Source organism: Cyprinus carpio, chromosome B25 (genome assembly GCF_018340385.1).
Source record: "Cyprinus carpio isolate SPL01 chromosome B25, ASM1834038v1, whole genome shotgun sequence".
Classification (NCBI taxonomy): domain Eukaryota; kingdom Metazoa; phylum Chordata; class Actinopteri; order Cypriniformes; family Cyprinidae; genus Cyprinus; species Cyprinus carpio.
In genome coordinates this window covers 13282127-13308420 of record NC_056621.1, presented here as the reverse complement: position 1 = coordinate 13308420, position 26294 = coordinate 13282127, and the positions used below count along the sequence as shown (strand labels likewise).

Sequence of the window (26294 nt, the reverse complement as noted above, 5' to 3'; positions counted from 1 at the left end):
TGATTTTGAAATAGGCTATCCAATGAGCTCAACCGAAAAGCTTTCATTCTTGGCTATCAAAGAGCAATGTTTTAAATTTAAATGTAAAACGAAACATGTTGTCAATCCACTTTTTCACGTTGTAAACTCTTCTTTAAAATTTATTTTAATGTAAAGGTTTGTAATGTATTTCTAAAGACTGCCTAAAGAAAAAAGTAAAAAACAACAACAAAAAATAAACAAAAAACAAAACAAACGACAACAGAAAAACAAAAACGAGTTGTGTAGTCTACACATAGGCTACACACTGTTGGTTTTTCAAATTTCATAATCATTTAGCCTAAATATTTTTAACCACGTTGTCAAAAGCCTACTTTATGTAGAACAATGTACACGATATTTTAAAATCATATTATTATTCTAACAGCCTACATTAAACATTAAATACAATACTCTTCTATTTTAGTAGCCTACTTATGCTTTTTTATTGATCTGTATTTCTAAATGATCTGATTTCCTGAAAACGTGTTGAAATACATTTTATTTATCCTGAGGAAATATACTTCATGTTCCATTCTTCTTTCTCATTCCACAATATAAAACGGCATGAAATGGAATTTAGTTTACATTTACCCACATAAGATAAAACAGGGTTTGATGATAGTAGCAGTGATCTAGTCTTGGGTGAGTACTGTACGCCCCCTTGTGCATACTTCTATTATTTAGTAACATTACTCTCACCACCTCTACATCTTTTGGTTTGCCTACAGCGCCCACATTAAGCATTTGCCACACCTAAAAATGTATGAATAAGATAACATATAAAACAAAGCGACAATTATTGTAAAGAGAAATAGCACAATAGTACACAGTAAGAAAATACTGCACAAAGATGTTTTCAGGTCTTAAATAAATAAATAAAAAAGATAGACTTACTGTCTTTAACACATTAAAAAGACAAACAGAACATTAGAAGATCTAATATGATGAATCACTCCTGTGGTTACTCTGCTAGTCAGTACTTGAGAGGAACTTACTTGATGCCAAATGACTTTTACCTATCTGGTCCCAAAGTAATTGGGGGAAAATGGCTAAATCAGTAAAATTAGTTCGGAGAAAAAGCTCTACAATAATTCATTTGATATACCTGTTGTGTCTAACATTCTGGAAACATTACTTATCAAATCATGGTTGATAAGAGGGAAGAAAAGTGAAAATTTGCAAAGTGGCCTGGAATACACATTGTCTGACCATTAAGAAAAAAAAAAAAACCTTTACAAATGTGATTTGATAACCAATGGTATGTGCTCTGATCACATATTTCTTTACATACTGCTTAATTTTGATAAATTGACTTAAGCCTGAAATACACTACACAATTTCTAAATAAACATTATATGCTTGTCAATCTTGCAATTGGCTATAAAGAGAACAATTGTACATCATACACTTAATGACTGATCACATGCTAACAGACTTTCAGATCATTCTGAACACAACAAACTCATGCAGAAACATGCGTCTCATTACCAGGAGATGCATGACTAATGAAAACAAAATGTGTTATGAAATCAGTTTAGAATAATGTTTGATATCTTCATAGATGGAATCAAAGTCTGAAACTAAAAATAAAAGATCAGTTTATGCCACCATCATACTCTACACGATTTTCTGTGAAATCTGTCAACTCAAATCTGTGGACTAGCTCTGACTTTCAGCAAACAGCATGTATTGGTCCAGACTGTAAAAGTTATGTAACTTATGTAAGCCTTTATAAACCCAAATTATAATTATTCAAGGGATAGTTCACCAAAAAATTTAAACTCTGCCCAAATACCTCCCAAATAACTTAATTGGTGTTTCATGGTTTGAAATGACATAAGGGTGAGTAAATGACAGAATTAATTTTTTTGGGGTGAATTATCCCTTTAACTAGCTTCAATCTTTGTGCCCAGAAGTAATGAATGTCAAACCATAAATCTGAACAGAATTCAAGTTTCATTTATTGCAGTTGTTGGATACAACATTATGTAAATGTTTCAAACAAAACTGTTAAATTCAAAAAAAGTCCCCCACCCCACTCAACTATTCATTATTCCATGGATCTCCCTGAATGAGGGACATTAGTACAAAAATGGCAGCAATGGGGATCATCATATTGTAAGTTATCAGTGAAGACAAACAGCCCAGGCAGCTTAGTGTTGTTTCTGACTAGATATGGTTATCCATCTATGGTCAAACTGTCTGATAGAGCCGACAAAGCCAGGATGCTACTGGTAATACGGTCTATATCGTGACTGGTCGGGGTGGTGAGGCCCTGGCATCTGTCCCTGTGTTGGCGGCCCCTGCATACAGGGCGGATGGGGGCCATGAGGATTGGGCCACATCCCCGGGCTCATGGCGCTTGGTTGGGTGAAAGGTGGGCTAAGAGTGCCTTGGTCCTGTGGCACTGAGTTTGGGTTGTAGTGGTGCGCACTGACTGGGGGAATGGGACCAGGTGGAGGGTGATTCATGTAGGGTGGCAACTGGCTGATGATGTGTCCGGGTGGAGGTGGTGTTGACATGGGTGGTGCTTGGTTGTAAACCATGTGAGGTGTAGCTGAGCCCTGCGGTGGGTGCTGCATGGGGATGCTGAGAGGGGGTGGTGGGGGTGGCGGAGGCCCGTAATGTGGTTGTTGTGGTGGAGGCATGATATGATGTGGGTGGGACACCACTGGTTGGCTGGCGTAATCGCCAGGGTGATGGTGTGGAGGCGGGCCGGGAGGAGTCTGTGGGTGTGGCTCACGGGGGGAGGGGCCTGAGCTCCCCGAGTCATCATGAATGGGCACTGTAATGAGGTTGCTATGCTTACGTGTAGTCACTGTGGCGATTCGGAAGGTCTCTGGGGGGAGGGGCCGTGGGGAGGGTCCAAGATCGGATGGCGAGGCTGGAAGTGGATGGTTGTAGGTATCGTGGCCTTGCACAGGGTGAGGAATGAGAGGGTGTGTTTTAGCCAGGTGAGGAGGCGGTGGAAACCGGAAGCGGTCTGGTGGGTTGGAGGCCAAAGTCGGGTGTGGCGGATCCAGGCGAGAGGATCCGGTCTTGCTGGCCCTCATGTGGCGATGGTTGATGTGGGCCTGCAGGTCTCGCTGTGAGAGGTAGGTGCGTTTGCAGCCTTGCACGATGCTGCACATGAAGAGGGAGCCGCGCAGGCACTGCTCGATGCGCTGGACTGGGTCTGAACAGCTATAGAGGGACAGACTGAACTTAAGATTTAGTATGGGAAGTGGACTTAGACACACACTACTTATAATATTACACATTATGATTTCCATTTAGATTTGGAGATATTTACATCAAGAATGAAGAAAAAAAAAAAAAACTGTAATTCACATTGCCCTCTAAAAGACTAGAAACACCCTAGACAAAGTTTTTGGACAGTAGCAGCATAAATTCACATAATTTACTGGCATACATATATCATAGTAACTTCTACCTAAGCAATTATCAACTAATTTAATTTTCTTTTAGATTATATAATAATGGAAGTATATACAGGTCATATTGAGACTGTGATGCCTGATTACTGGAGAAATTTAAGTACAGGTTTACTTGATGGACAGTTCAAATTAGTACACAATAGACTAATTAAACACAGCTAGCTATAACATTTTTATATTTTTTTTTGAATTCATCAATTATTGGTTTCCATAAGCATCTCCAGATTTACACTCAAATGTTTCCTCTTTGCAAAAAATCTATTACAGACAGTCATTTCTGACTTATTAATAATTTATAATAATTAATTCAAACTGACTGTTTGATGTCCAAATAGCAAACAAAACCACAACAACAGTTATGCACTGATATTAAAATTCTAGCTTATGTGATAGCCAATTTGTTTTTATTTAATGGCTAATAACTGACACATGACACATTTTTTTTTTTTTTTTTTTGCTAATAAAACAAAAAACAGCCATCACAAAAAAAAAGATTTATGCCGATATTGCTGAAAATCCCATTATGACCAAAAGTAATTTAATACTAAAATCATAGTCCAGAAAAATTTGAAAAATTGTATATCATGACATCCCTTCTGGAAAATCAACCTTAAAATGTTAAAAAATATAAGACTACACAATTTGCCTATTTTTGGTACTCTAGTGAGTTATTAAAAAAATTATTTAATTAAACAGTTTACATCTAATTATTTTTTGTGAAAATTCATGGTCACAAAACCAAAATAACATTAGACATAAACATAAAACTTAAAATTATGATTTATGATATAAATTATGATAATAAAGTTGTTCTAATTAAATAAAGCTTGCTGAATGAGTATTGTTTTCATATCAAAATCCATTCTATGGATTTTTTACTTTCATCTGTCCACTCTATGTATAGAAATAGGTACTCTTAATAGTACAACTCCCACAACAATCTCGGATATTTAAGACAAGCACGTTGCATCTGAACCACATCCTCTTATTCTAACACCTACAGACGTTAGCAAGGAAACGGAACATACTAAAATTTTCAGATTTGTTTGCATCCCACTGACAACATTTAGGGAAATTTACAAAACACTACCTTCACTCAAACTTTACAGTATATATCCGGAATAGACACTTTGTGTTTTTCACCTATAACTCAAATTTCAAAACAAGATAAAATCCACTTTAACAAACTGATGTTGGAGAAACTCACCCAGGGCACATCTTATCACATTTCTTCTCGTAGTGCACTGCACAGTCATAGCAGAAAACATGCTTACAGGGAATCTGAAGAAAAAAAAGAAAAAAAATTTTTTTTTAATGAAAGATCTCCAGCAGTATAAACAATGTTTTAGGGTCTTCAGCATCCTTCTTACCATTCGCCCATAGATCTTTATGGGCAGACCACACTTGTCACAAAAATGAATTGGAGTGTCATCTTTAACTCCTATCAAGTTGAGCTGAGAAAAATAAGCAGATCTCACTCATTTCAAATATGCTATTAATTATTAAAATATTGTATTAAATATTTGCATTATTAGAAAAATACTTTTCAAAACATAATCTAATTTGTTGTAATTAATTGATGATAAATGTGTAACCTTATAATCCCAGAAGATTGGCTGAGGGAATCTGCGCTGGTTTCCATAAGCATCTCCAGATTTACACTCAAATCTTTCCTCTTGGTTATAGCTGAACGGCTCTGGAGATCACAAAAAAGTTCATAAATAAAAGAAAGACAAATAATATATGGCAAAAAAATAATCAATAATAATTAATCACCACTACGGTTTTATCCAGACAGAGCAAAAATGTGATTTATTTGAATATGTGATTTATTTGCATTTATTTATTTATGGTCTGACAGAGCAATAATGTTATTTATTTGTGTTTTTGAATAAAGTGATGTTATAATATTAAAATTATGAATGTTGATATAAGATGCTAATTATTTTAATGTTTTATTTTAATAGCTACAATCTGACAGACAGTCTTGGGGTGCGTTTCCCAAAAGCATCGTAAGCCTAAGTAGACTGTCGCTCCATTGGTTTCAATGGGTCTGCGATGTACTTAAGCTTACGCTGCTTTTGGGAAACCAGCCCAGAAAACACATCAGATTTACGCGTAAGTGTGAACGAGATGAAAACACATTCTTCTGCACACCAACCTTCTTCGTTTTTTGAGGGCAGTCTGGTGTCGGGACGCTGGGGTCGGGTGGGCAGCTTGCCTCTTTCCGTCTGTTTCGACAGTAACTTGATTGGGATCTGTCTGCGAACATCAAGACCTCCAAGGGATCCCGAACCATCAGTTCCTTGAAGGTCATTGTCTGGAAAAGCAAACAGATAACATCATTAAAAAGTCATCTACATTAACAAGCACAATATTAAGTTACTGATACATTATAGATACACAATTCAGTACTACATTACACAATACTATCTGGGATATGAAAAATGAAATCCTTTATTTAAAACGGGCAATATAGTACTGCTACAGACATTAGGGATTAGTATAATGTAATTTATTAAACTAAGGAACACATAATAAAAGTGAGACCTGTGCTATTCAGCAGTGATAAAAATGTGCTTAATAAAAAGTGGAGAAGCTAAATTTACTAAACTAAGAGTAACTTAACGTAACTTACGTAGGATGTGCAGAGTTGTAGTCTTAACCAAAACGCATATACAATACCTTACACAGTAACCAACGACTATTACAGTGTTTAAATAGATTCTTGGGGTTCTAATTTGAATCTGGCACTTGCTGGACGCGCGCTCCTCGAACGTTAACTTACTTGGTCATGTCAGCGGCTAGCTGGATAACGTAACGTTACATCCAATAAAAAAAATGTGTTTACTGACAGCACACACAAACGGATAAATGACAGCAAGGGCTCGCGGCTTTACTGGACAGCCGGTTACCTTTCACTCGGAAACATTTTGGGATTTTAAACCGAAAGGCTGCAGTAAAATACTTCGTTACATTAGCTCGTAGCTCACCATTCTGGTCCATGACTTGACGCTGTGCATCCTGCGCTGAACTGATGGGAGTGGCTTCGTGTAGTTTGGAGTTCAACGTTGCGCACAATTTACGCATGTGATGTCTTCCGTCATGTCTGTTTTGTAATGTGTCAAGTTTTTATTGTTATGTCTGTTTTGTATTTTATTATTATAATTTTTTTTTTATTTTTTGTAATTTTTTTTTGTTTTAAATTTTTATTGTTTTTAATTGGTGAAAAAAGCAAAATTGTTTAAAGTATTTAATGAAAGGATTTGTAGTTGTTGAAGAAGCAAAATCACACAATATCAAAGTATAACTTTAATTTTATATATATATATATATATATATATATATATATATATATATATATATATATATATATATATATATATATATATATATTATATATTTATTTATTTATTTTTAAAAAACACCTTTTCAAAAAACACAACAAAAATAAACTTACTATATCAAAATTAAAATGATTTTTTATATTATATTATATTATATTATATTATGTTGTTATGTTATATTATATTATATAAGTCCAGGATAACCTCTGTTATAAGAGGTTTCAACACCAAAGTTCAGAAATATTAACAGAATCTTATGTCCACAAAAGTAGACAAATAGCCTATTAATAGGACAGTCTGAAATATCATGAAACACATCGGAAATGCATTGTGGCTCAGCTTGTTGAGATGCGAAAACATCATCTGAAGCCTGATTTAAAAGGCATTATTTGGCAGATCAAATTGTGCTGTAGGAAAAATCAGTCTATCCGAGGTATGCAACCTTCCATCTCAATCATTTCTGGCCAGCTTTCGTACTTATTGGTTTCCCTGTCATTCTTTATGTGCTGAAAAAGACAGAAAAGGGAGAGAAATTGATGGATCTGAAAAGTGTTTTCATGGATTTGGAAAGTGTTTTGGTTGATTTAGGAATCCTGAGCACATAAGTGGGTGAATTTTTGTGTTATAGTTTTCTTCCCTCCCACAAAGAGCCAATTATCTCTGAATTTTAACTGGGAAATATATGAACTTCCAAGCTCTGCAATAAGTGTCCTTGCTTCATCATTAAGTCTGTCATAAAGGAATCATATACATTATGACATGATGAGACAACACCATGATAAGATGCACATACATGATGAAAACAGAGATAGAAATTCTACTCTACTTTGTGGCTGGATCATCAAAAGTGGCGATCAACACAAGAGAACCATCCTCGATTGACTTCAGAAACTCTATCAGCTCCTCAACCTCTGTCATCAACAAAAAATTTATTACATACATGGCAACTGAGAATGCAAATCAGTATTTATAATGCAAAATTATTAATTAACAGCATGGTGTAGCTAAGCAAAGATACAACATACTTCCATTCCACATATTGAAGCTGCCAGTGCTGACGTGTTCACCTGTTTTTTCTGAATTTTTTTATGAAAAGTAAACAAGAAATGTTAAAAATTTGTATTTATACCTTTAAGAAATATTTCTATGAAAAAATATAAAATTTTTATATTAGACAAAAATAAATAACTTTAAAACAAATTATACTGAATTATGCAAAAAGAAAACATGTTTGAATGAATAAATAAAAACAAAATAAACTGAATTTAAAAATAATAATAATAAAAGTGAAGCTAAAGCAAAACATAGTACCTTTTTAATTCAGCTTTTTTAAAGCAAAATTACAAAGCTCAACATACTTACCATTGACAACAGCAATATTAATTCCTGGTCGGTTTCCTCGTGTGTCTTTCTCTATTATCCTAAAGCAAGATGGCAGAACTAGTTTCAATTCTGTTAAATAGCACTTATGGCATTCATTTTATTATTCACTAAAAGTACAGACTGTAAATTTGACAACTTTACATTTTCCCCTCAAAGCATATTTGTGGTCCAATGATGTTTGTTGCGCCACTGTAAATCTTAAATGTATAATCATTTCCAGGACACGGTTTTGCAAGGCCACATTTGCCTTTAGGACCTGATAAAACATACAGACACAGACATTAAAAGCATACCCGTTTTTTACACTGTACCAGACCAGATTGTTTGATAATTGCTTACCATCATCTTTGTGATTATCAGTTTTCAGTTGGAAAGAAGCTGCCCCGCCCACTGACCTTCCTGGGTTTTACAGACACATAAAACATGCATTGTATAGATTGTATAGAAGGAATTATAAAAAACAAATGCATACATAACATACATAAAAACAAACATACAGTACATACATACACATAAATGTAACTCACCTACTAAATTTGATAATGTTAATTCAGGATTCGTCTGCAGGAGTCTGAGGACTAGGCTTATGGATATTATGAGGGCAGCCACCATGAAAACGAATCTAAATTTTTCTGTGAAAGCAATTTATTTGTGATTATATATAATTATCTTATACAGTAGTATTCACCTTTGACTGTAGATTTAATGTCCACATATTACCTTGCTCCTAATAGGGTGAGTTCAGTAAAAAAAAATAAGACAATTCAAGATATATTACAGTTTTTCATGGTTTTAGATCATATTGGTCATTTATGGCCTGAGATCAACCTGGTGAACATGTTTGATTAAGCTGGTTAGATCTTTTAGACCACCTTAGACCAGTAACAAAACAGAAGCTACCATGTCACAAAACTAGTTTGACCAGTTTAAGCAGACATGTCATGGTTTTATCATCAGGAACTTGTAATGCAACAAAACTGAAATGATATTAGTCCACATAGAAGACAATTATATAAATTCTATTAAGGAGGACTGTGGCATCACGAACAACTTTAAAAGCTGAGCAGAACTTTTATCATCTGTCAACTATGCAAAGAAGACATTTACATTCAGAGTCACTTTTTCAGGGACTGGATTGTGATACAAGACAATGTAACCAGGAAAGTAAACATTGCACTGCGCTTCTGAATGAGACATCTATGTCTTCAAAAACATAACTTACTTTTGTCTCTCTGTCTCTTGTGTAGCACAAGGGGACCAACTAGAAATAAAAACGTCAACATAAACATAAAACAGAGAGGGAAAAGAGACAGACAGAAATAAGGAAGAGAAGGAAAACCAACCTCTTCGAATGTATATCATGACTGAATTATGCTCAGCTCTCCTCACAGCAACTGTACTTCCACTTGAAGTGAAGGTGAAGAAATTCAAGTTAACACCACGTTAGTAATTTAACATCGGATCAATTAAAAAAAAAAAAAAAGTTTTGTTGTCCTTGCTGATCCAATTGATTAAAACTGCTCTAGACTTTAGACTCTAGGCGTTAGAATGACTAATGGCAGTGCAAAGGTATTGCATTGTATTTAAACCATATTCTGTCATCTTGATTAACTCGTTCTTTAGGATTCCAGCTAAAGCACAGCTAGTTTGTCAGCTTGCATGCGAATAAGTATGTTTGCTCTCGTTTCTGACTATCTTTAAATACAAAATTTATGTAAAAAAAAACAAACAAAAAAAAAAAAATTTAGGCTAGCAATAAGACCCGAGCTGGTATAAAAAAAAGAGGTATAAAGCAGTCTATCCTACTCACTTAGAAGAACGATTCCCTTCGTATGTCCGCGTAGTCTTTACAAGGAATTACTATGATAAAGAAGACTATTGTCCATTTGTGGACTCCGTAGCCTCGTGGCTGTTTGCGTTTGTAGTTCTGTCGCTCAGCAGCCAAGCCGCTAGATGGCGGTGTCGACTACAGGAGCACAGCATAGGTAGACGTTTCTTTACTCGTTTATGCTGTCAAAGTTTTTAGTTGTAAATTTAGTTGATAAACATTTAGTGGAATTCTCTTTTAATCTATACTGTACTAAATTACCAATGTTATAATTATATGTATACACAGACAGGCTGATTCATTTATGATATATCAGGGTTAACAAAATTTTAAGTTCAGCTTGGAAGGTGGGTTAGCATGTCTCATTTAAAAATCTAGTGTTTAATCATGTCTAAATATTTATTCAAATGAAGAACTTAAAAATAAGTAAGCTGGTATGACCCTGGTATGACCTGCAATATTCTAGATATATTTAGTAAAGAGCCACACAGGGACCTAATGGGTTAACCATGGCATTACAAACAATTTTTTTATTTTTTTTTAATTTACCACAAAATGACTCTAATTTGCCTCTTTGCTTAGGAATTTAAAACCCTTTTCTCTATTTTAACCTGAAATACTACACTAATTGTAGTATAAGTAGTAGAAATATTAGGGGGAAAAACTTTTAAGTCATTATGGACCATAATAATAGTATTTAATACCAAAATATCTCCTCAAAATATTAAATAAATATGATTGAACTCAAATATACAACACTTATTTTACTGAAAAATAGTTAAGCTGTATGGTCACATTATAAGTAAGCACAGGCCTACCTGAGGGCTAAGAAAACCAGAATAAAGATGATACTGTAAATGTCAACGACATAATAATCAATGCATAATATGCTGTAATGTTTACCAAAAAATTGCTGCAAATACCTGTATAGTGAAGCTGTCGTCTATCCTACCCATTCAACTGTATTGTGCGCTGGTTTGTTTGGTGAGCTCCATGAACCACGTGCCCGTGATCTCTCCAGGTCACTGCTTTAGCCAAGTCATTTTTGATTGCCTGCCTCATAATTCAACAGACCATGTCCTTCACATCTACTCCACACAATGATCCAAATATAAGTACCAGAAATATTTTTTAAAGCATTTAAAATGTAATTATAACAGCAATTACAACCAGACCAGAGGGATAACAGTAGACTGGCCTCCTGACATTCTTTTGTCATTAGTTCCCTACCTTAATCATGAATTTGAACTCATTGTTTAAGATGGTAGCACATCCTGGTGGCCATATTGAGCTTGTCAGGCTGTGTTAACCCTCTATTAGAACAGCTTTATCAAGGCACAGAGTTCAAATGCAAATGTGGCATGCAGTAGCCTGAGTCTGGTTGCTCACTAAAGCTAAGCAGACCAGTGCATGGTCTCTATGTGGATGGTTGACCCTTTGAGAAAAGCTAGTCTGTTGCTGGATTTAGTTTTATTCTAGCCAGCAAGGGGCGCTCAGACTCGGCCTACTGCATGCAGCAGGTGCATTTTAACTCTGTGTCTTGATAAAGCTGTTCTGATAGAGGGGTAATACTGACAAGCTCAATACGGCTATCAGGATGCGCTACCATCTTAAACAATGAAGTCAAATTTATGATGGGGGGAACTAATGACAAAAGAATGTCAGGAGGCCAGTTTAATAGGGAATGAGCGCCCCCTGCTGGCCCTGCTGTGTGTAATTTGATTAATGTTTATATGTGAATAAATGCCTAAATTAAAATCTGTTTAACATAAAGCAGCTGATCGTGTCTTGTAGAAGACTTTTGTGTAACACTTAAGGTGACATTTTCCAAACCTTATTTTATACTTAGGAAAATGACAGTTAAGGGGCTTTATGCAACAGTTTATGGGTTTTAAGGGATATTTAAGAGAAATTGTAAGGGTTTATGATGTTTCACCTAAAGAAACCCTTAAGTAACATTTAAGGAATATTTTATGCAACGCACTTAGGTGTAAGGGAAACTTAAAGGCGATCTTAAGGGAAAATTACACTTAAGTTGCTTTATGCAACCGGGTACCTAACTTTATCAAGGCCTGTTACATATAATTTACAAACTATTGTTGTGCTGTCAGCAAGTTTCCATGAAGTGTCTATCATTCAAACTCTATATTTTCACTGTACAATTTTGAATTTTGGTAAAAACATACTCTTTCAAAATTGTCCTAAAGCATTCACTGAATCTTCACCAATTCTTCAGGTGATATGGGCCAACAATTGTCAAAAGCTTTTGGACTGATAGAAGGACAAAAACATACTTAATGCAAAATGTGTTGCGGCACACTCTTCATGTTAAAACATTGAAACTGAAATGTTGGCATTAACAAATAATATTATCTCCATTATCAGTGACTGTCACTTATGAATATTTGTATAGATAAAGCTTTGTTGGTCTTGCTGATTTTTCTGTCAACTCTTTATATTAGATCTGTTTATTTGTATTGAACAAACAGACCACATCTCCAAACAGCGAGTTGTTTACAGATGATATCTTCTCCTACTTTTTTTACATACTAGTTCTACAGTATCAGGTTTACAGTTTGTGTACAATATATGTATCATCCTCGTGACTTAAACACACTTGACATTAAGTATAAAAGCAGGGCTCTTTCTGGAGCTTCATGGAATCTTTACTGAAAGTCTAAGGCAACGATCCGAAAACCAAGGTGAGTTTTAGGCACATCAACCTGCTGAATAACAATTCATGCTTAAATTATCTTTGTGTTTTTTTTAAGATCACATTGAGAATCCACAGTGAGCAGTGCTTATTAATTTTCAGGTTCATTATGGCAGTGCTGAGACGTCTTTTGCTTCTTTTCACTATTTATTCCATGATTAATGCAGAAGGTAACCAATACATTTATTTACCATTGTAAAAAAACTTTTTTTTTATTCGCTAAAGTTTATGTATTGTTTAGATGAAAAATGCCCCAATGGATGGACACATTTTGGAGTCAAATGCTACAAGTACTTCCCTGAGGCATTTAACTGGATCACTGCAGAGGTAATGTGTTGTAAGACTGCAAGAAAATTCTATTTATTTATTTATTTAGTTAGTTACCTAAAACATAATTATCTGCAAATAAATATGACAAACCAAATAATCAACCACACCTTTGTTTTAAATGAATACATTAATTGATTGTGGATTGACAATGTAAAATCTGTCTCTTTAGAGATTTTGTCAAACTTATGATGCAAATCTGGCATCTGTGCATAATAAATTGGACAACGATCATCTGCTGAGTCTGGTGCCTTCTTACACAAATTTTTGGGTTGGCGCTCAGGATGGTGAAGAAGTAAGTTGCTTTTTTAAAAAGATGACATTTGTAGCATTGCCTAAAGGGATAAACATGAGGAAAAGGATTGTTTGACTTCTTAAAAGCTAAACTATAATAACCTTACTTTGTAATGACCCTCTTCACTTATTAGGAAGGACAGTGGATTTGGAGTGATGGAAGTCCCTTTAATTATACCAGTTGGTGCTCTGGAGAACCTAACAATTCAGGAGATACAGAGAACTGCCTGGAGCTGGCCTATAGCTGTAAGAATGCACTAGTTTTATTAATACTTTCAATAATTATTTATCCTGTAATGTCATATCATACTGTAACATAAAATGGTTTGAACATAACATTTTATTTTGACTCACACACTATTATAATAATCCGAATAAATAAATTTTTCCACCCTGCAGCTAACCATTGCTGGAACGATCTGACATGTTCGTCACAGGTTACCTTTGTTTGTGCAAAAAAGATTCAAGATCACATGAAGTCATCCTACTCCATAGTTACATGATTGTACATACATTTACATTTTCTGGTCTTATCCTTTACAAAAAATGTTAATTTAAAATTAAAGGGATAGTTCACCCAAAAGTAAATATTACTCCAAGATTTACTCATCCTCAAGCCAACCACTGTAAAAATAAATAAATAAATAAAAATGGCCAAATTCTGATAGTAATATACTGTTTTCTATTAAAACAGTAATGTAGTATAGAAAACAATGCATTCTGGGCCATAATTTTCATGGTAAGAATATATAAGAACTATTCCTTTAAAATTGTATCTTTTATTCAATCTTGAATTCTTTCTCATAACCTTCTCTAAAACATTAATTGAATCAATAAAAGTATTGATAAAACATCTTGTGTGTTGTGGAGTTTCCTCAAAATCATGTATGAAAATATAAGTACATTGCGCACAAAAAATTGTGAATATTAGAATACCGTTGAATGATGTCATCATCAGGCTTACTATACAAATATGCTGGTGCTGACAAAAATACATTATGAACAGTTGAAAAGTTAAAAAAATATATAAATATACAAAAGACTAAAGAAGTCGTTAGCTTTTAAAGCCTTATTCAAACTCTGAGAGATCACAAATGTTTCTCACATAAGTGTTTTCATTTATATAAGTTTTTTTTTTTTTTACGTATGTAGATACAACAGATCAATAAGTACAGTATCTCACAATTTTAATGAAATTATGAGGCACAGATAAAGGATGATTGGTTATATAGTATACAATGAATTACATTGGCAAAAAAGTAAGATCAGTGTTACAAACAAAACTGTGACAGCAAAGTGAATTAATACAGAGCCCCCCACATGACATGCAGGAAAAAAATAGTAGGCTAAATCGTGTGCACGATTTACTAATTCTTTCCCTCAATGTACTAAAACATGCACACAATTACTATTGCATTCCCTCGATTTACTATTGCGTTCATTCGATTTATAAATAGTGCGCATGATTTACTAATTCGTTCCCTCGTTTTGCTAAATCGTGTGCACGATTTAGCAAAGCGAGGGAACGCAATAGTAAATTGAGGGAATGCAATAGTAATCGTGTGCACGTTTTAGTACATTGAGGGAACGAATTAGTAAATCGTGTGCACAATTTATTTCTTTTTTCTTGCATGTCATATGTGGGACTCTGTAGAATTAAACACTACTGTATTCAATATTAGAACAACATGAATTAAATTATTTTTTAAGGTGAATACTAGATGTTGATTGTTAAGGTATTCTGTCCTTTTGCGCCTCCTTATTGTTTTCATTTGCACTTTTTGTTGTGTCTTTTGGTTGCCAGAGGGCGTGTTGTGTTGTGTTTTTCCTTTGTCTGTTTGCAGGGTGGAGACAAGTGGCATGTGCGGTGGGTTACCTATGATGAGTTGACTGATGCAAGGGTGTCAAACTCAGGTCCTGGAGGGCCAGAGTCCTGCAGACTTTTGTTCCAACCCTGCTCCAACACACATGCCATGTAGTTTTCAAATAAGCCTGAAGGACTTGCTGAATCAGGTGTGTTTAATTAGGCTTGGAGCTAAACTCTGCAGGGCTCTGGCCCTCCAGGAATTGAGTTTTACACCCCTAGATTAAAGGATCTCTGTCCTCGGTATGCCCAGTTTTAGCTTGAGTCCTCTCCCGCACCAGATTTTGAGCTTTTTTAAATACTTCATCTTTTGTTGTTTTCTTTTCTCTTCCTTTTTCGGGTTTATCTTTGGTATAAATTACTTCAGTAAATGGTTATTTTGAGTTGACTTGCTTTGTGCGTGGCCTCCCCATTTATGTTACGCTGCCCTGAGCCTGGTAGTTTGTAACATGATTAATTTGTATTAAATGACTGATCATCAGCCTATATCTACAATGGCAACACTCTTCACATAATGGATATTGTTTATTCAGAAACATGTTGTTTAATAAAAGTTTTGTTTGTTTAAGAGTGTTGGTGTTTCAACAATGCATTCCTAATATATCTCCACACCTGTGAACCTGTTATTAATCTAACAACATAAAAAAATCTGATTATTTTAAACAGTTTGGATTAGACAATTGACAAAAATTGATTTTTTTTTCTTTTTTTTTCCAGTTTAATTTTGTCCCAGAGCCATTGGGGTTTTGAGTCATTACTTTTATAAGTACTTATAAAAATATAAAAATATTTTATATAGAATTTTAAATATTTAATATATATACGTTTTGTATGTTGCACATTTGGTATTGGGTTTGGAAGTCTGATTTGCAGAGCACACTCTTGAACTGTTGCCATGTCCACTTATATTATAAGTGAAGATTATTAAGCATCTTTGAGGAGATATGGAGTTAATAAAGTAGGCAGGTACAGGTAGCATTGTTCTGCTATGTGATTTATTTCCAAGATAAAGTGTTTGGATATGAGTTTATCATTGGCCTGTTTTTTTTTTTTTTTTTTTTTCCTCAAGCAAGATCAGACAACACTAATGAGTCAAAATGTTGCCTGTAATTTCTTGCTCCGCACATACAGAAAAGACAACCCGAATACACATTTATATACATCATTAACAACTAGTTATTCATTTTAAATATTATATACACACACTGCATAGAATTACTGTAAATGTAGATGTTACTACCTGAGTTGTTCGGGAGTTAATTCACCTGTAGATTGTGGTTGCCACTCCTGTAAATTACTGAACTCTGTGTGTACAAAACACGGTAAGCACTAAAAGGTGAATTCACAACCAGATTTAGCTGCAGTGTGTACATGGCAATCATTGCAATTCGAGTGGCTGTTGTTACTCATAGCAGTTAACAAATCCAAATCATTTTTGTGAGTAAAGATTTTCACAGGGAAAATGTACTCCTCTCCTCTACAGGTGCATCTCAATAAATTAGAATGTCGTGGAAAAGTTCAATTATTTCAGTAATTCAACTCAAATTGTGAAACTCGAGTATTAAATAAATTCAATGCACACAGACTGAAGTAGTTTAAGTCTTTGGTTCTTTTAATTGTGATGATTTTGGCTCACATTTAACAAAAATCCACCAATTCACTATCTCAACAAATTAGAATACTTCATAAGAAAGTATGTTCATTTACTGTACATGTACTGAATACTTTGTAGGGGCTCTTTTTGCTTTAATTACTGCCTCAATTCGTCGTGGCATGGAGGTGATCAGTTTGTGGCACTGCTGAGGTGGTATGGAAGCCCAGGTTTCTTTGACAGTGGCCTTCAGCTCATCTGCATTTTTTTGGTCTCTTGTTTCTCATTTTCCTCTTGACAATACCTCATAGATTCTTTATGGGGTTCAGGTCTGGTTAGTTTGCTGGCCAGTCAACCACACCAACACCATGATCATTTAACCAACTTCTGGTGTTTTTGGCAGTGTAGGCAGATGCCAAATCCTGCTGGAAAATGAAATCAGCATCTTCAAAAAGCTGGTCAGCAGAAGGAAGCATGAAGTGCTCCATAATTTCTTGGTAAATGGGTGCAGTGACTTTGGTTTTCAAAAAACACAATGAACCAACACCAGCAGATGACATTGCACCCCAAATCATCACAGACAGTGGAAACTTAACACTGGACTTCAAGCAACTTGGGCTATGAGCTTCTAAACCCTTCCTCCAGACTCTAGGACCTTGGTTTCCACATGAAATACAAAACTTGCTCTCATCTGAAATGAGGACTTTGGACCACTGGCCAACAGTCCAGTTCTTCTTCTCCTTAGCCCAGGTAAGATGCCTCAGGAGTGGCTTAACAAGAGGAATACGACAACTGTAGCCAAATTCCTTGACACGTCTGTGTGTGGTGGCTCTTGATGCCTTGACCCCAGCCTCAGTCCATTCCATTCCTTGTGAAGTTCACTCAAATTCTTGAATCGATTTTGCTTGACAATCCTCATACGGCTGCGGTTCTCTCGGTTGGTTGTGCATCTTTCTCTTCCACACTTTTTCCTGCCACTAAACCTTCTGTTAACATGCTTGGATACAGCACTCTGTGAACAGCCAGCTTCTTTGGCAATGAATGTTTGTGGCTTACCCTCCTTGTGAAGGGTGTCAGTGATTATCTTCTGGACAACTGTCAGATCAGCAGTCTTCCCCATGATTGTGTAGCCTAGTGAACCAAACTGAGAGACTGTTTTGAAGGCTCAGGAAATCTTTGCAGGTGTTTTGAGTTGATTAGCTGATTGGCATGTCACCTTATTCTAATTTGTTGTGTGGGTTTTTGTTAAATGTGAGCCAAAATCATCACAATTAAAAGAACCAAAGACTTAAACTACTTCAGTCTGTGTGCACTGAATGTATTTAATACAAAAGTTTCACAATTTGAGTTGAATTACTGAAATAAATGAACTTTTCCACTTACATTCTAATTTATTGAGATGCACCTGTATATGTATATATGCATGTACTTATTAATTAATTAATATTAATAGTACAACCATTTGGTTAATTTTTGTAAGGGAAATTGTAAAGGTAAGTTAGCCAGCTTACATAACCCTTCACAGTTACAGTAACTGTGCATTTCGCCAGCTTATTTAGGCTAATAATAATAATAATAATAATAAGCTAAGAAATCATATGACCAGGATGTTAAAATAAACAAAAAGCTCACCTTTCAGAGCAAACATTGATAAACATGTCCCTGTCATGATCCTGGTTTCTTCTCCTCTTTCTCTGTCTCCCTCTTGTGGTCACACAATCACGCACACACATCCACTCCTCCGCTCATTATCTCTTTCAGCTGTTTCCCCTTTCGTTCCCTTCTCCTCACATGTCCCCTTTTTCCTCTTGATTGTCTCTGCTTCTTATTCCCTCTTCCTAGCCCCGTCTTGTTGTCGGATTATTCAATGACCTCTCGTGAGAAACGTCTGTTTTCTCTAGTCCTGTCCTGTCTTGTCCGTTGGAAAGTGAAATCATAATTTCTGTTGTGGTTGTTATACTGCCATTGGACTGTGTATTATCCAGCTGTGCCTGTTTGCAGAGTACCTGTTCAGCGCCCGCGCCCTTGGCTGTTCACCCCTGTCTGCTGTCGTCACTATTTCTGACTGGCTGAATGCATCTCGGGGTCCCTGCCTCTGTCCTCGTGGAAGTTTGTGCAGATTTTCTTAGATCTAGTCGTCTGGCAGTTTCTGTTCTGGCTCTGATTAATGCCTGTGATTTGTGTTCTAATTATTCAGTGAAGACAATTTACTTTATTCATTAAAGACTGTTAACTGCATCCCGCCCTGGTCTTCCATCGTTCCTACCCTAACAGTCCCAGCCATGTTCATCACTTTGCATTGCCCTTAAATATTTCTGAAGTGTTCTGTGCCTGTTTGTGTTTCTGTTTTAGCAGGGCATCTTTTTATTTGGTTGTGTTGTAAGTATTTGCAGTGTGTGTGTGTTGTCAAACTGATGATGTTTTCTTAATTTGCCATTGCTTTTTTTCATTTGCAGTGCATTGAGCTCTCACCGTACTAAAGAGGCTGATGTAGTGTGACTGGTTTTTAGTCTTTAAACATAAGGCAAAGGATTGTTTGACTTCGTAAAAGCTGAACTCAAATGACCTTCTTTTTATAGTCTGAGTACTTTGTGATGACTATCTTTACTCATTTGGAAGGACAGTGGATTTAGAGTGATGGAAGTCTCTTTGACTCTGGAGAACCTAACAATTCAGGAAATACAGAGAACTGCCTGGAGCTGGCCTATAGCTGTAAGAATGCAGTTTTATTAGTTTCAATAATTATTCACAGTACTATAATCAATCCTATAATGTCATATACAATAACATAAATTGGTTATTTGAAGGTCACAAAATGTCTTAAGTTGAATACTATTTTATTCTGACTCTGACACATGATTAGAATAGCTTTATTTTATTTATACATTTATTTTTTTTACAATTATTTTCCCTCCCTGCAGCTAACCGTTGCTGGAATGACATGTTCAGATCTAGTTGCCTTTGTTTGTGGTAAAAACCTGTCAGATCACATGCAGTCATCCTGCTCCACAGTTACGTGATTGTACATACATTTACATTTTCTGATCTTATACTTTATAAAACATGTTAATCTGAAATTAAACTTGTATCTCTTATCCAAACTTGAATCTTTTCTCAATACCTAACTTAAAACACTCCTCTAATCAATAAAAGCATTGACGAAGCATATCTTGTGTTGTTGAGTTTGAACAAAGTCTTGTACAAAAATATAAGTATGTGCAGCAAAAATTGAGAATAGGTTTATTAGAATGACACTGAATGATGTCATCATCAGGCTTAATATGCAAATATGCTGGTGCTCCAGTGACTCGCACAAAAATGTATTGTATGTATTATAAACAGGTGCAAAGTTGAAAATTATTATTTAAATAATATACCTAAAGAAGACTTCAGCAGCCTTATCTCTCCTTCTGAGAAAACACAAATATCTTTCTCACACAAGTGCTTTCATCTAAATACTATTCTATGTAGATAGAACAGTGTACACTACAGGTATTCTTGGTTATGAATTGCCTGCTGAATTGCTGCTGGTCTTTATATGTTAACATTAACAAATAATATTATCTCCATTATCAGTGACTATCACAGATGACTATTAGCATACACAAGCTGTGTTGGTCTTGCTGAGTTTTCCTGTGAACTCAGACTGGTTCCTTTGTATTGAAAAAACAGACCACATCTCCAAACAGAGAGTTGTTTTCAGATGATATCTTCTCATACTGTCTATCAAAATTCCAGTTTTGGTGTATACTATAATTAATGTATTACTGTGGAATACAATATAGGAATGTAATTTATTCGTGTTGACCATTACAGGAGGCAAAATTTGAAACATAAACAATAATACAATGAAACTGTGTGAGCTTTACATCTTAACTGAAAAAAATCTGTGGTATTTTTGCACAAACCATCAATGTTGTTCCCCTTCTCCACTGCAACATTTAATAACAGAGGTTTTTAATCAAGCAGTTTGTATAATGATAATAATCTGCCTTTAGCTTACAAGAAAATACTAACATTTTGGGGGATCTGGGTTTAAATCCCAATGTAACATTTATAATTAGCTGACGTAACCTAAAGGGATAGTTGGCCCAAAAAAATGAAAACTCAGGCATTATTTACTCACTCTGGTGTTGTTCAAAGATTGTATGATCCTTTTAAGGAGTTAACTATTCCTTTAACTTATAAACAAGGCAACAAAAGTACAACAGAAACACTGTACATACAGTATAATAATAATGTTTAATTTATATAGCACCTTTCCCAAGCTCAAAGACACTGTACAAAAGCAGTAACACAATAGACAGTCGATTCACATAATCATAAACAGTCATTTCACAATCAACTAATCAATTAATCAAATTAAGCGGACAGTAGACAAGGGCTTTTATATAATATAATAAATAAAAAGAAAAACAGATAGAATAGAAAAAGAATAGAGCAAGCTAGTGTTAGAGGTCTTTTTTTATAATTGTATAATAAATGAAAAGATAATAGATAGAATACAAAAAGATTAGAAAGGTAGTTAGATTTTTTTTTTTTTTTTTTAAATAGAATTAGAATAGTGAGTGGAAAAGTTAGAGGGTCAAATAAAGATGGAAGAGATGTGTTTTAAGCCGATTCTTGAAGATGGCTAAGGATTGTCAGCTGCTCGGATTGAGTTGGGCAGGTCATTCCACCAGGAGGGAACATTTAATTTGGGATGGCACAATCAAGCGACGTTCACTTGCAGAACGCAATCTTCTAGAGGGCACATAAGTCTGAAGTAATGAATTTAGGTAAAGGGGTGCAGAGCCAGTGGTGGTTTTGTATGCAAACATCAATGCCTTGAATTTTATGCGAGCAGCTATTGGTAGCCAGTGCAAATTGATAAACATAGGTGTGACGTGTATTCTTTTCGGCTCATTAAAAATGAATCTTGCTGCCGCGTTCTGGATTAATTGTAAAGGCTTGATAGAACTGGCTGGAAGACCTGCAAGAGAGCGTTGCAATAGTCTAGCCTGGACAGAACAAGAGCTTGAACAAGGAGTTGTGCAGCATGTTCCGAAAGAAAGGGCCTGATCTTCTTAATGTTGAATAAAGCAAATCTGCATGACCGGACAGTTTTAGCAATGTGGTCTGAGAAAGTTAGTTGATCATCAATCATAACTCCAAGGTTTCTGGCTGTTTTTAAAGGAGTTATGGTTGATGTGCCTAACTTGATGGTGAAATTGTGATGAAACGATGGGTTTGATGGAAGCACAAGCAGTTCTGTCTTGGCAAGGTTGAGTTGAAGGTGATGGTCCTTCATCCAGCAAGAAATGTCTGTTAGACAAGCTGAGATGCGAGCAGCTACCGATGGATCATCAGGATGGAATGAGAGGTAGAGTTGAGTGTCATCAGCATAGCAATGGTATGAAAAGCCATGTTTCTGAATGACAGAACCTAATGATGCCATGTAGACAGAGAAAAGAAGTGGTCCAAGAACTGAGCCCTGAGGCACCCCAGTAGTTAAATGTTGCGACTTGGACATCTCACCTCTCCAAGATACTTTGAAGGACCTATCTGATAGGTAAGACTCAAACCACTGGAGTGCGGTTCCTGAGATGCCCTTTGTCAGTAGGGTTGACAGGAGGATCTGGTGGTTAACTGTGTCAAAAGCAGCAGATAGATCAAGCAAGATAAGTATTGAAGATTTGGATTCCGCTCTTGCCAGTCTTAGGGCTTAAACAACTGAGAGCAAGGCAGTCTCAGTTGAATGTCCACTTCTGAAGCCAGATTGGTTGCTGTCAAGGAGGTTGTTCTGTGTGAGAAAGGTAGAGACTTGGTTGAATACAGCTCGTTCACGTGTTTTTGCAATGAAAGTAAGAAGGGAAACTGGTCTGTAGTTCTCTAAAAGAGATGGGTTGAGGGTGGGTTTCTAAAGTAGTGGAGTTATACGAGCCTGTTCTAAATGATGAGGGGAAAACACCAGTGTGGAGGGATATGTTAATGATGTGAGTGAGTGCAGGTACAACTGCAGGAGAAATGGCTTGAAGGAGATGAGATGGAATAGGATCAAGCGGACAAGTAGTAGGATGATACAATACACAGAATGAAAATACTCAGAGAGAATTACAGCTGGTAGTACAGGATGAGGAGCAGTACCGCCGCTCCCTATACGCAGAGTACGCAAATTGCATAGGGCACCAACTCCAAGGGGGGCAACGATGCTCAATATAAGAAGAGTAAGAAAATTGACGCGCCATTCAGCGCTCGCGACCACTCGCTCGCACCTCATGTTTGCGGCTGAATTTTCATAATTGATGGATGGATCTATGCCCGGTTAAAAGACATCACCAATCCGGCGCAGAGAAAAGAAAACAGAAGAAAGTCAAAATAAATTAATTAATAAACAGGCATAAAGTAGGTTTGACATTGGACGTTTGATATTCGCAAATTTAGGGACCGTCTCTAAAGTTACATGCGATATTGGTTTACACTTTTCTAACGTCAATAGCTATTGAGGAGAATAACTTACAGTCATAAAACAACTGTAATTTTTCATCTAGGTGTCAACTATAATGCACACCTTTAACATTTTTCATATTTATTAAAATAAACTGTAAATCATATGTAAATTATGCTACTTTTTCAAAACCGAATGGGCTCAAACGCAAATTTGAAGCTCAATAGTATTTGAGGAGAAAAACTTAGTCATAAAAACAACTGTAATGTGTTCATTTACTGTAGGTGTCAGCTACAGCTACAATGCACACCTTATACATTTTTAATATTTATTAAAATAAATTGTAAATCATTTAGGTAAAAACAAGGCCTGTGTATCACTTTCAGGCACAATCCTGTGAAAGTTTTTTTTTTTTTTTTTTTGGCTGTTGACGTTAACCCTTGTGCATTGTTCAAATTCACTACCCTTTCGTTATGTTCGGGATGAAAACATCCACTAAATTAAACTGCTGTAAAAATGTATCAGATAAATATTTTTTTTCCTTTTTTTTTTTTTTTTTGCATAAATCTATTAATCAATCTCCTGATCAAAACTACCAAATGTTAAAAAAAAAAATCCAAGATTTTAACTCTTTAATTGCCAAGTTCATAAATGATGTCACTGATTTGGGGGGAAAAAACATACAAAATGAGACCTTTGCGCTCACTTAATGAAAACTTATGAGTATACTTGCAGTATAAAACTACTAAACTAGTAGTTTTGCTGAGACTATACTTCAAAGTGTACAAAGTATTTAATTAGTAAACTGTCAGTATACCTATAAGTTTACTTTTAGTATAACTGCAGCACAAACTACAAACATAGAGGTAAACTAGCTGTGTACTCAATGTTTGGTACTGTTATACTTAAAGTGTCACGGTTAACAGGAAGGGACCCAAAAGAAGAGTGAGTGAAATGAGATTTATTGAGAACACACAAGTTCACAGCACAGGGGTGGACAATCTTGGGACAGCTCCAACCAGCAGGGAGAGATCAATGCCCTGAGAGGTAGACAGTCTGGGGTACAGTCTCAGTCGTTGGTCAAATCTGGGTAGAAGGATGGGGAGAAAACCAGAGCAGAGAACCGCAAAGCATGCAAGCAGAGTGAAGGAGCTCAAAGCAGGCAGTAACAGAGATTTGGTTCTCAGCACCAGGCTTGGTTGGCAGTACGCCTTGGGGAACCAACAGGCAGGGAGTCTCAGGCTGGTAGAGCAGGACTGGAGGGAACATACAGCACAAACGAATACACAACAAGGCACCACTCAAGACCACACAACAACATTACTCAGCGCAACGCACAGGAGAAATAGTTTTACAAAAAGGCAGACAAAATATAAATACAAATATTCAAGTTTAGACTGAAAAATATTTAAAGAATAAAATATAAACAGTTCAAGAGTAGAAACAAGACTGATAAGTAACTAAATATGATATTACAATTAAATATAAACAAGATTACTAAAGAACTAAACCAAAATCAGAAAGTAGACAATCAGAAGCAAAAACTCCAACAAGGATACACAGTAACAGGGCAAGACTGGAATATAGAGCAGCAAGTTAATAACTGTCTCTATGACACAAGACGAACCAGCAACCACAAGAGGAAAAACAGCACAATATAAATGGAGGAAAGTATACGAGCACCAGGTAAACACAATTACAGAAAGGAGGACAAGACAAGGCCTAAACAAGAGGGCGTGACCAAGGGAAACAAGGAGGTGGGACCACAGGAACACATGGCAGGCATAAACAAAGACAAAGCAATGTGTGAAAACACAAGACAAACAAAGAAACATTAAACAAAGACAACACAGACAAAGCTGCCAGGGCAGAGCCCTGACATAAAGTATTCTTAAAAAGTAATTAAAAGTAAAAGCAGAAGAATTTTGTAAGTAATGCGAGAAGATACAGGGAGACAATGGAGTTTAAATAAAATAGGGGTAATATGAGCAGATCGTTTAGTATGGGTTAACATTCTTGTAGCAGAATTTTGAATATATTGTAAAATGAGAGATAGAGTGCAATGGTAATCTGGCAAAAAGAGCATTACAGTAGTCGGGGCAATGAATTGACAGGTGCTGCATTTCAAAGTTCAAAAGGACAGTGATACTACATATTAATTTCTGAGTCATGTATACTTGTATATTACATTTTAATTTAGCTTAATACTGTATATTTTAATGCTAAAATGTAAATATAAACACCCAAGTATTTTAAAATCCTCCATTTAACAATCTTTTGATGATAATCACATTAAAGAACAGGGAATGAGAATATTTTAAAACCACACCTTATACAAATAGATCTGGGTAAATATGTTTTAACATAATCCTCATTTTAAATGGCAAGTATGTAAACTCTCTGATATGCAGACATGCAGTTTTTTAGCATTAAGTACCTCTCAGTCACAGACAGCTGCTGTATATGTAAATGGGCGTCTCCAGAATACATATTTAATAAAACTTGTTGTTCATCTTAATCAGTGATCCAATATTTGAATTTACACAGTCCTCCATAGAGCCAAGATAACAGAGCATCGGTAGGTGCTTGGTGACCGTTTTACTTGAACGATCACATTTCCGTGATAGAGACATCATATACACATGACACACATTATTATCAGAGAATCACATCCTGTATCATCCTCATGACTTAAACACACCTAATGTTAAAGGGGTAGTTCACCCAAAAATGAAAATTACCCCATGATTTACTCACCCTCAAGCAATCCTAAGTTTACACAACATTCTTCATTCAGACAAATACAATCGGAGTTGTATTAAATAATGTACTGGCTAATCCATGCTTTATAACGTGAGTGGATGGTAGGCCAAAATTTGAAGTAAAAAAATTGCACCCATCCATACGGCTCTGTGTGTGTGTGTGTTGGTGTTCTCTCGGTTGGTTGTGCATCTTTTTCTTCCACACTTTTTCCTTCCACTCAATGTTCTGTTAACATGCTTGGATACAGCACTCTGTGAACAGCCAGCTTCTTTGGCAATGAATGTTTGTGGCTTACCCTC

General features: G+C 35.7%; 2 protein-coding genes and 1 pseudogene across 4 annotated transcripts; 1 reads left to right on the top strand and 2 right to left on the bottom strand.

Annotated features, from left to right (window-relative positions):
• Positions 1-1964: 1964 nt before the first annotated feature.
• Positions 1965-6593, bottom strand: LOC109051046 (E3 ubiquitin-protein ligase Hakai-like). Of its 3 annotated transcripts, none has more exons than XM_042753219.1 (6): positions 6452-6593; positions 5620-5778; positions 5054-5154; positions 4829-4912; positions 4666-4739; positions 1965-3219 (listed from the first exon to the last, which is right to left on the bottom strand). In XM_042753219.1, exons 1-6 carry the CDS (start codon positions 6546-6548, stop codon positions 2250-2252), a joined length of 1485 nt encoding a protein of 494 aa, XP_042609153.1. In that variant the 5' UTR covers positions 6549-6593; the 3' UTR covers positions 1965-2249. The 3 variants fall into 3 exon arrangements, with proteins under 3 accessions (XP_042609153.1, XP_042609152.1, XP_042609151.1); XM_042753218.1 differs by having other exon boundaries at positions 1965-3204; positions 6374-6577; XM_042753217.1 differs by having other exon boundaries at positions 6374-6576.
• Positions 6594-6912: 319 nt separating this feature from the next.
• On the bottom strand, positions 6913-18473 carry LOC109051226 (annotated as a pseudogene).
• On the top strand, positions 12673-14201 carry LOC109051324 (ladderlectin-like). Its single transcript, XM_019068877.2, has 6 exons — positions 12673-12718; positions 12832-12899; positions 12971-13056; positions 13229-13351; positions 13485-13596; positions 13750-14201. Exons 2-6 carry the CDS (start codon positions 12839-12841, stop codon positions 13851-13853), a joined length of 486 nt encoding a protein of 161 aa, XP_018924422.1. The 5' UTR covers positions 12673-12718; positions 12832-12838; the 3' UTR covers positions 13854-14201.
• Positions 18474-26294: the final 7821 nt, after the last annotated feature.

Excerpts from the sequence above, each read along its gene's own strand:
- LOC109051324 (XM_019068877.2), top strand. The coding sequence starts at position 12,839 with ATGGCAGTGCTGAGACGTCTTTTGCTTCTTTTCACTATTTATTCCATG. Across the intron at positions 13,057-13,228 it reads TTAACTGGATCACTGCAGAG|AGATTTTGTCAAACTTATGA; the intron begins GTAATGTGTTGT and ends CTGTCTCTTTAG. Across the intron at positions 13,597-13,749 it reads CCTGGAGCTGGCCTATAGCT|CTAACCATTGCTGGAACGAT; the intron begins GTAAGAATGCAC and ends TCCACCCTGCAG.
- LOC109051046 (XM_042753217.1), bottom strand. The coding sequence starts at position 6,548 with ATGCGTAAATTGTGCGCAACGTTGAACTCCAAACTACACGAAGCCACT. Across the intron at positions 4,740-4,828 it reads TAAAGATCTATGGGCGAATG|ATTCCCTGTAAGCATGTTTT; the intron begins GTAAGAAGGATG and ends TTTTTTCTTCAG. Across the intron at positions 3,220-4,665 it reads TGTGATAAGATGTGCCCTGG|TCTGTCCCTCTATAGCTGTT; the intron begins GTGAGTTTCTCC and ends TCTTAAGTTCAG.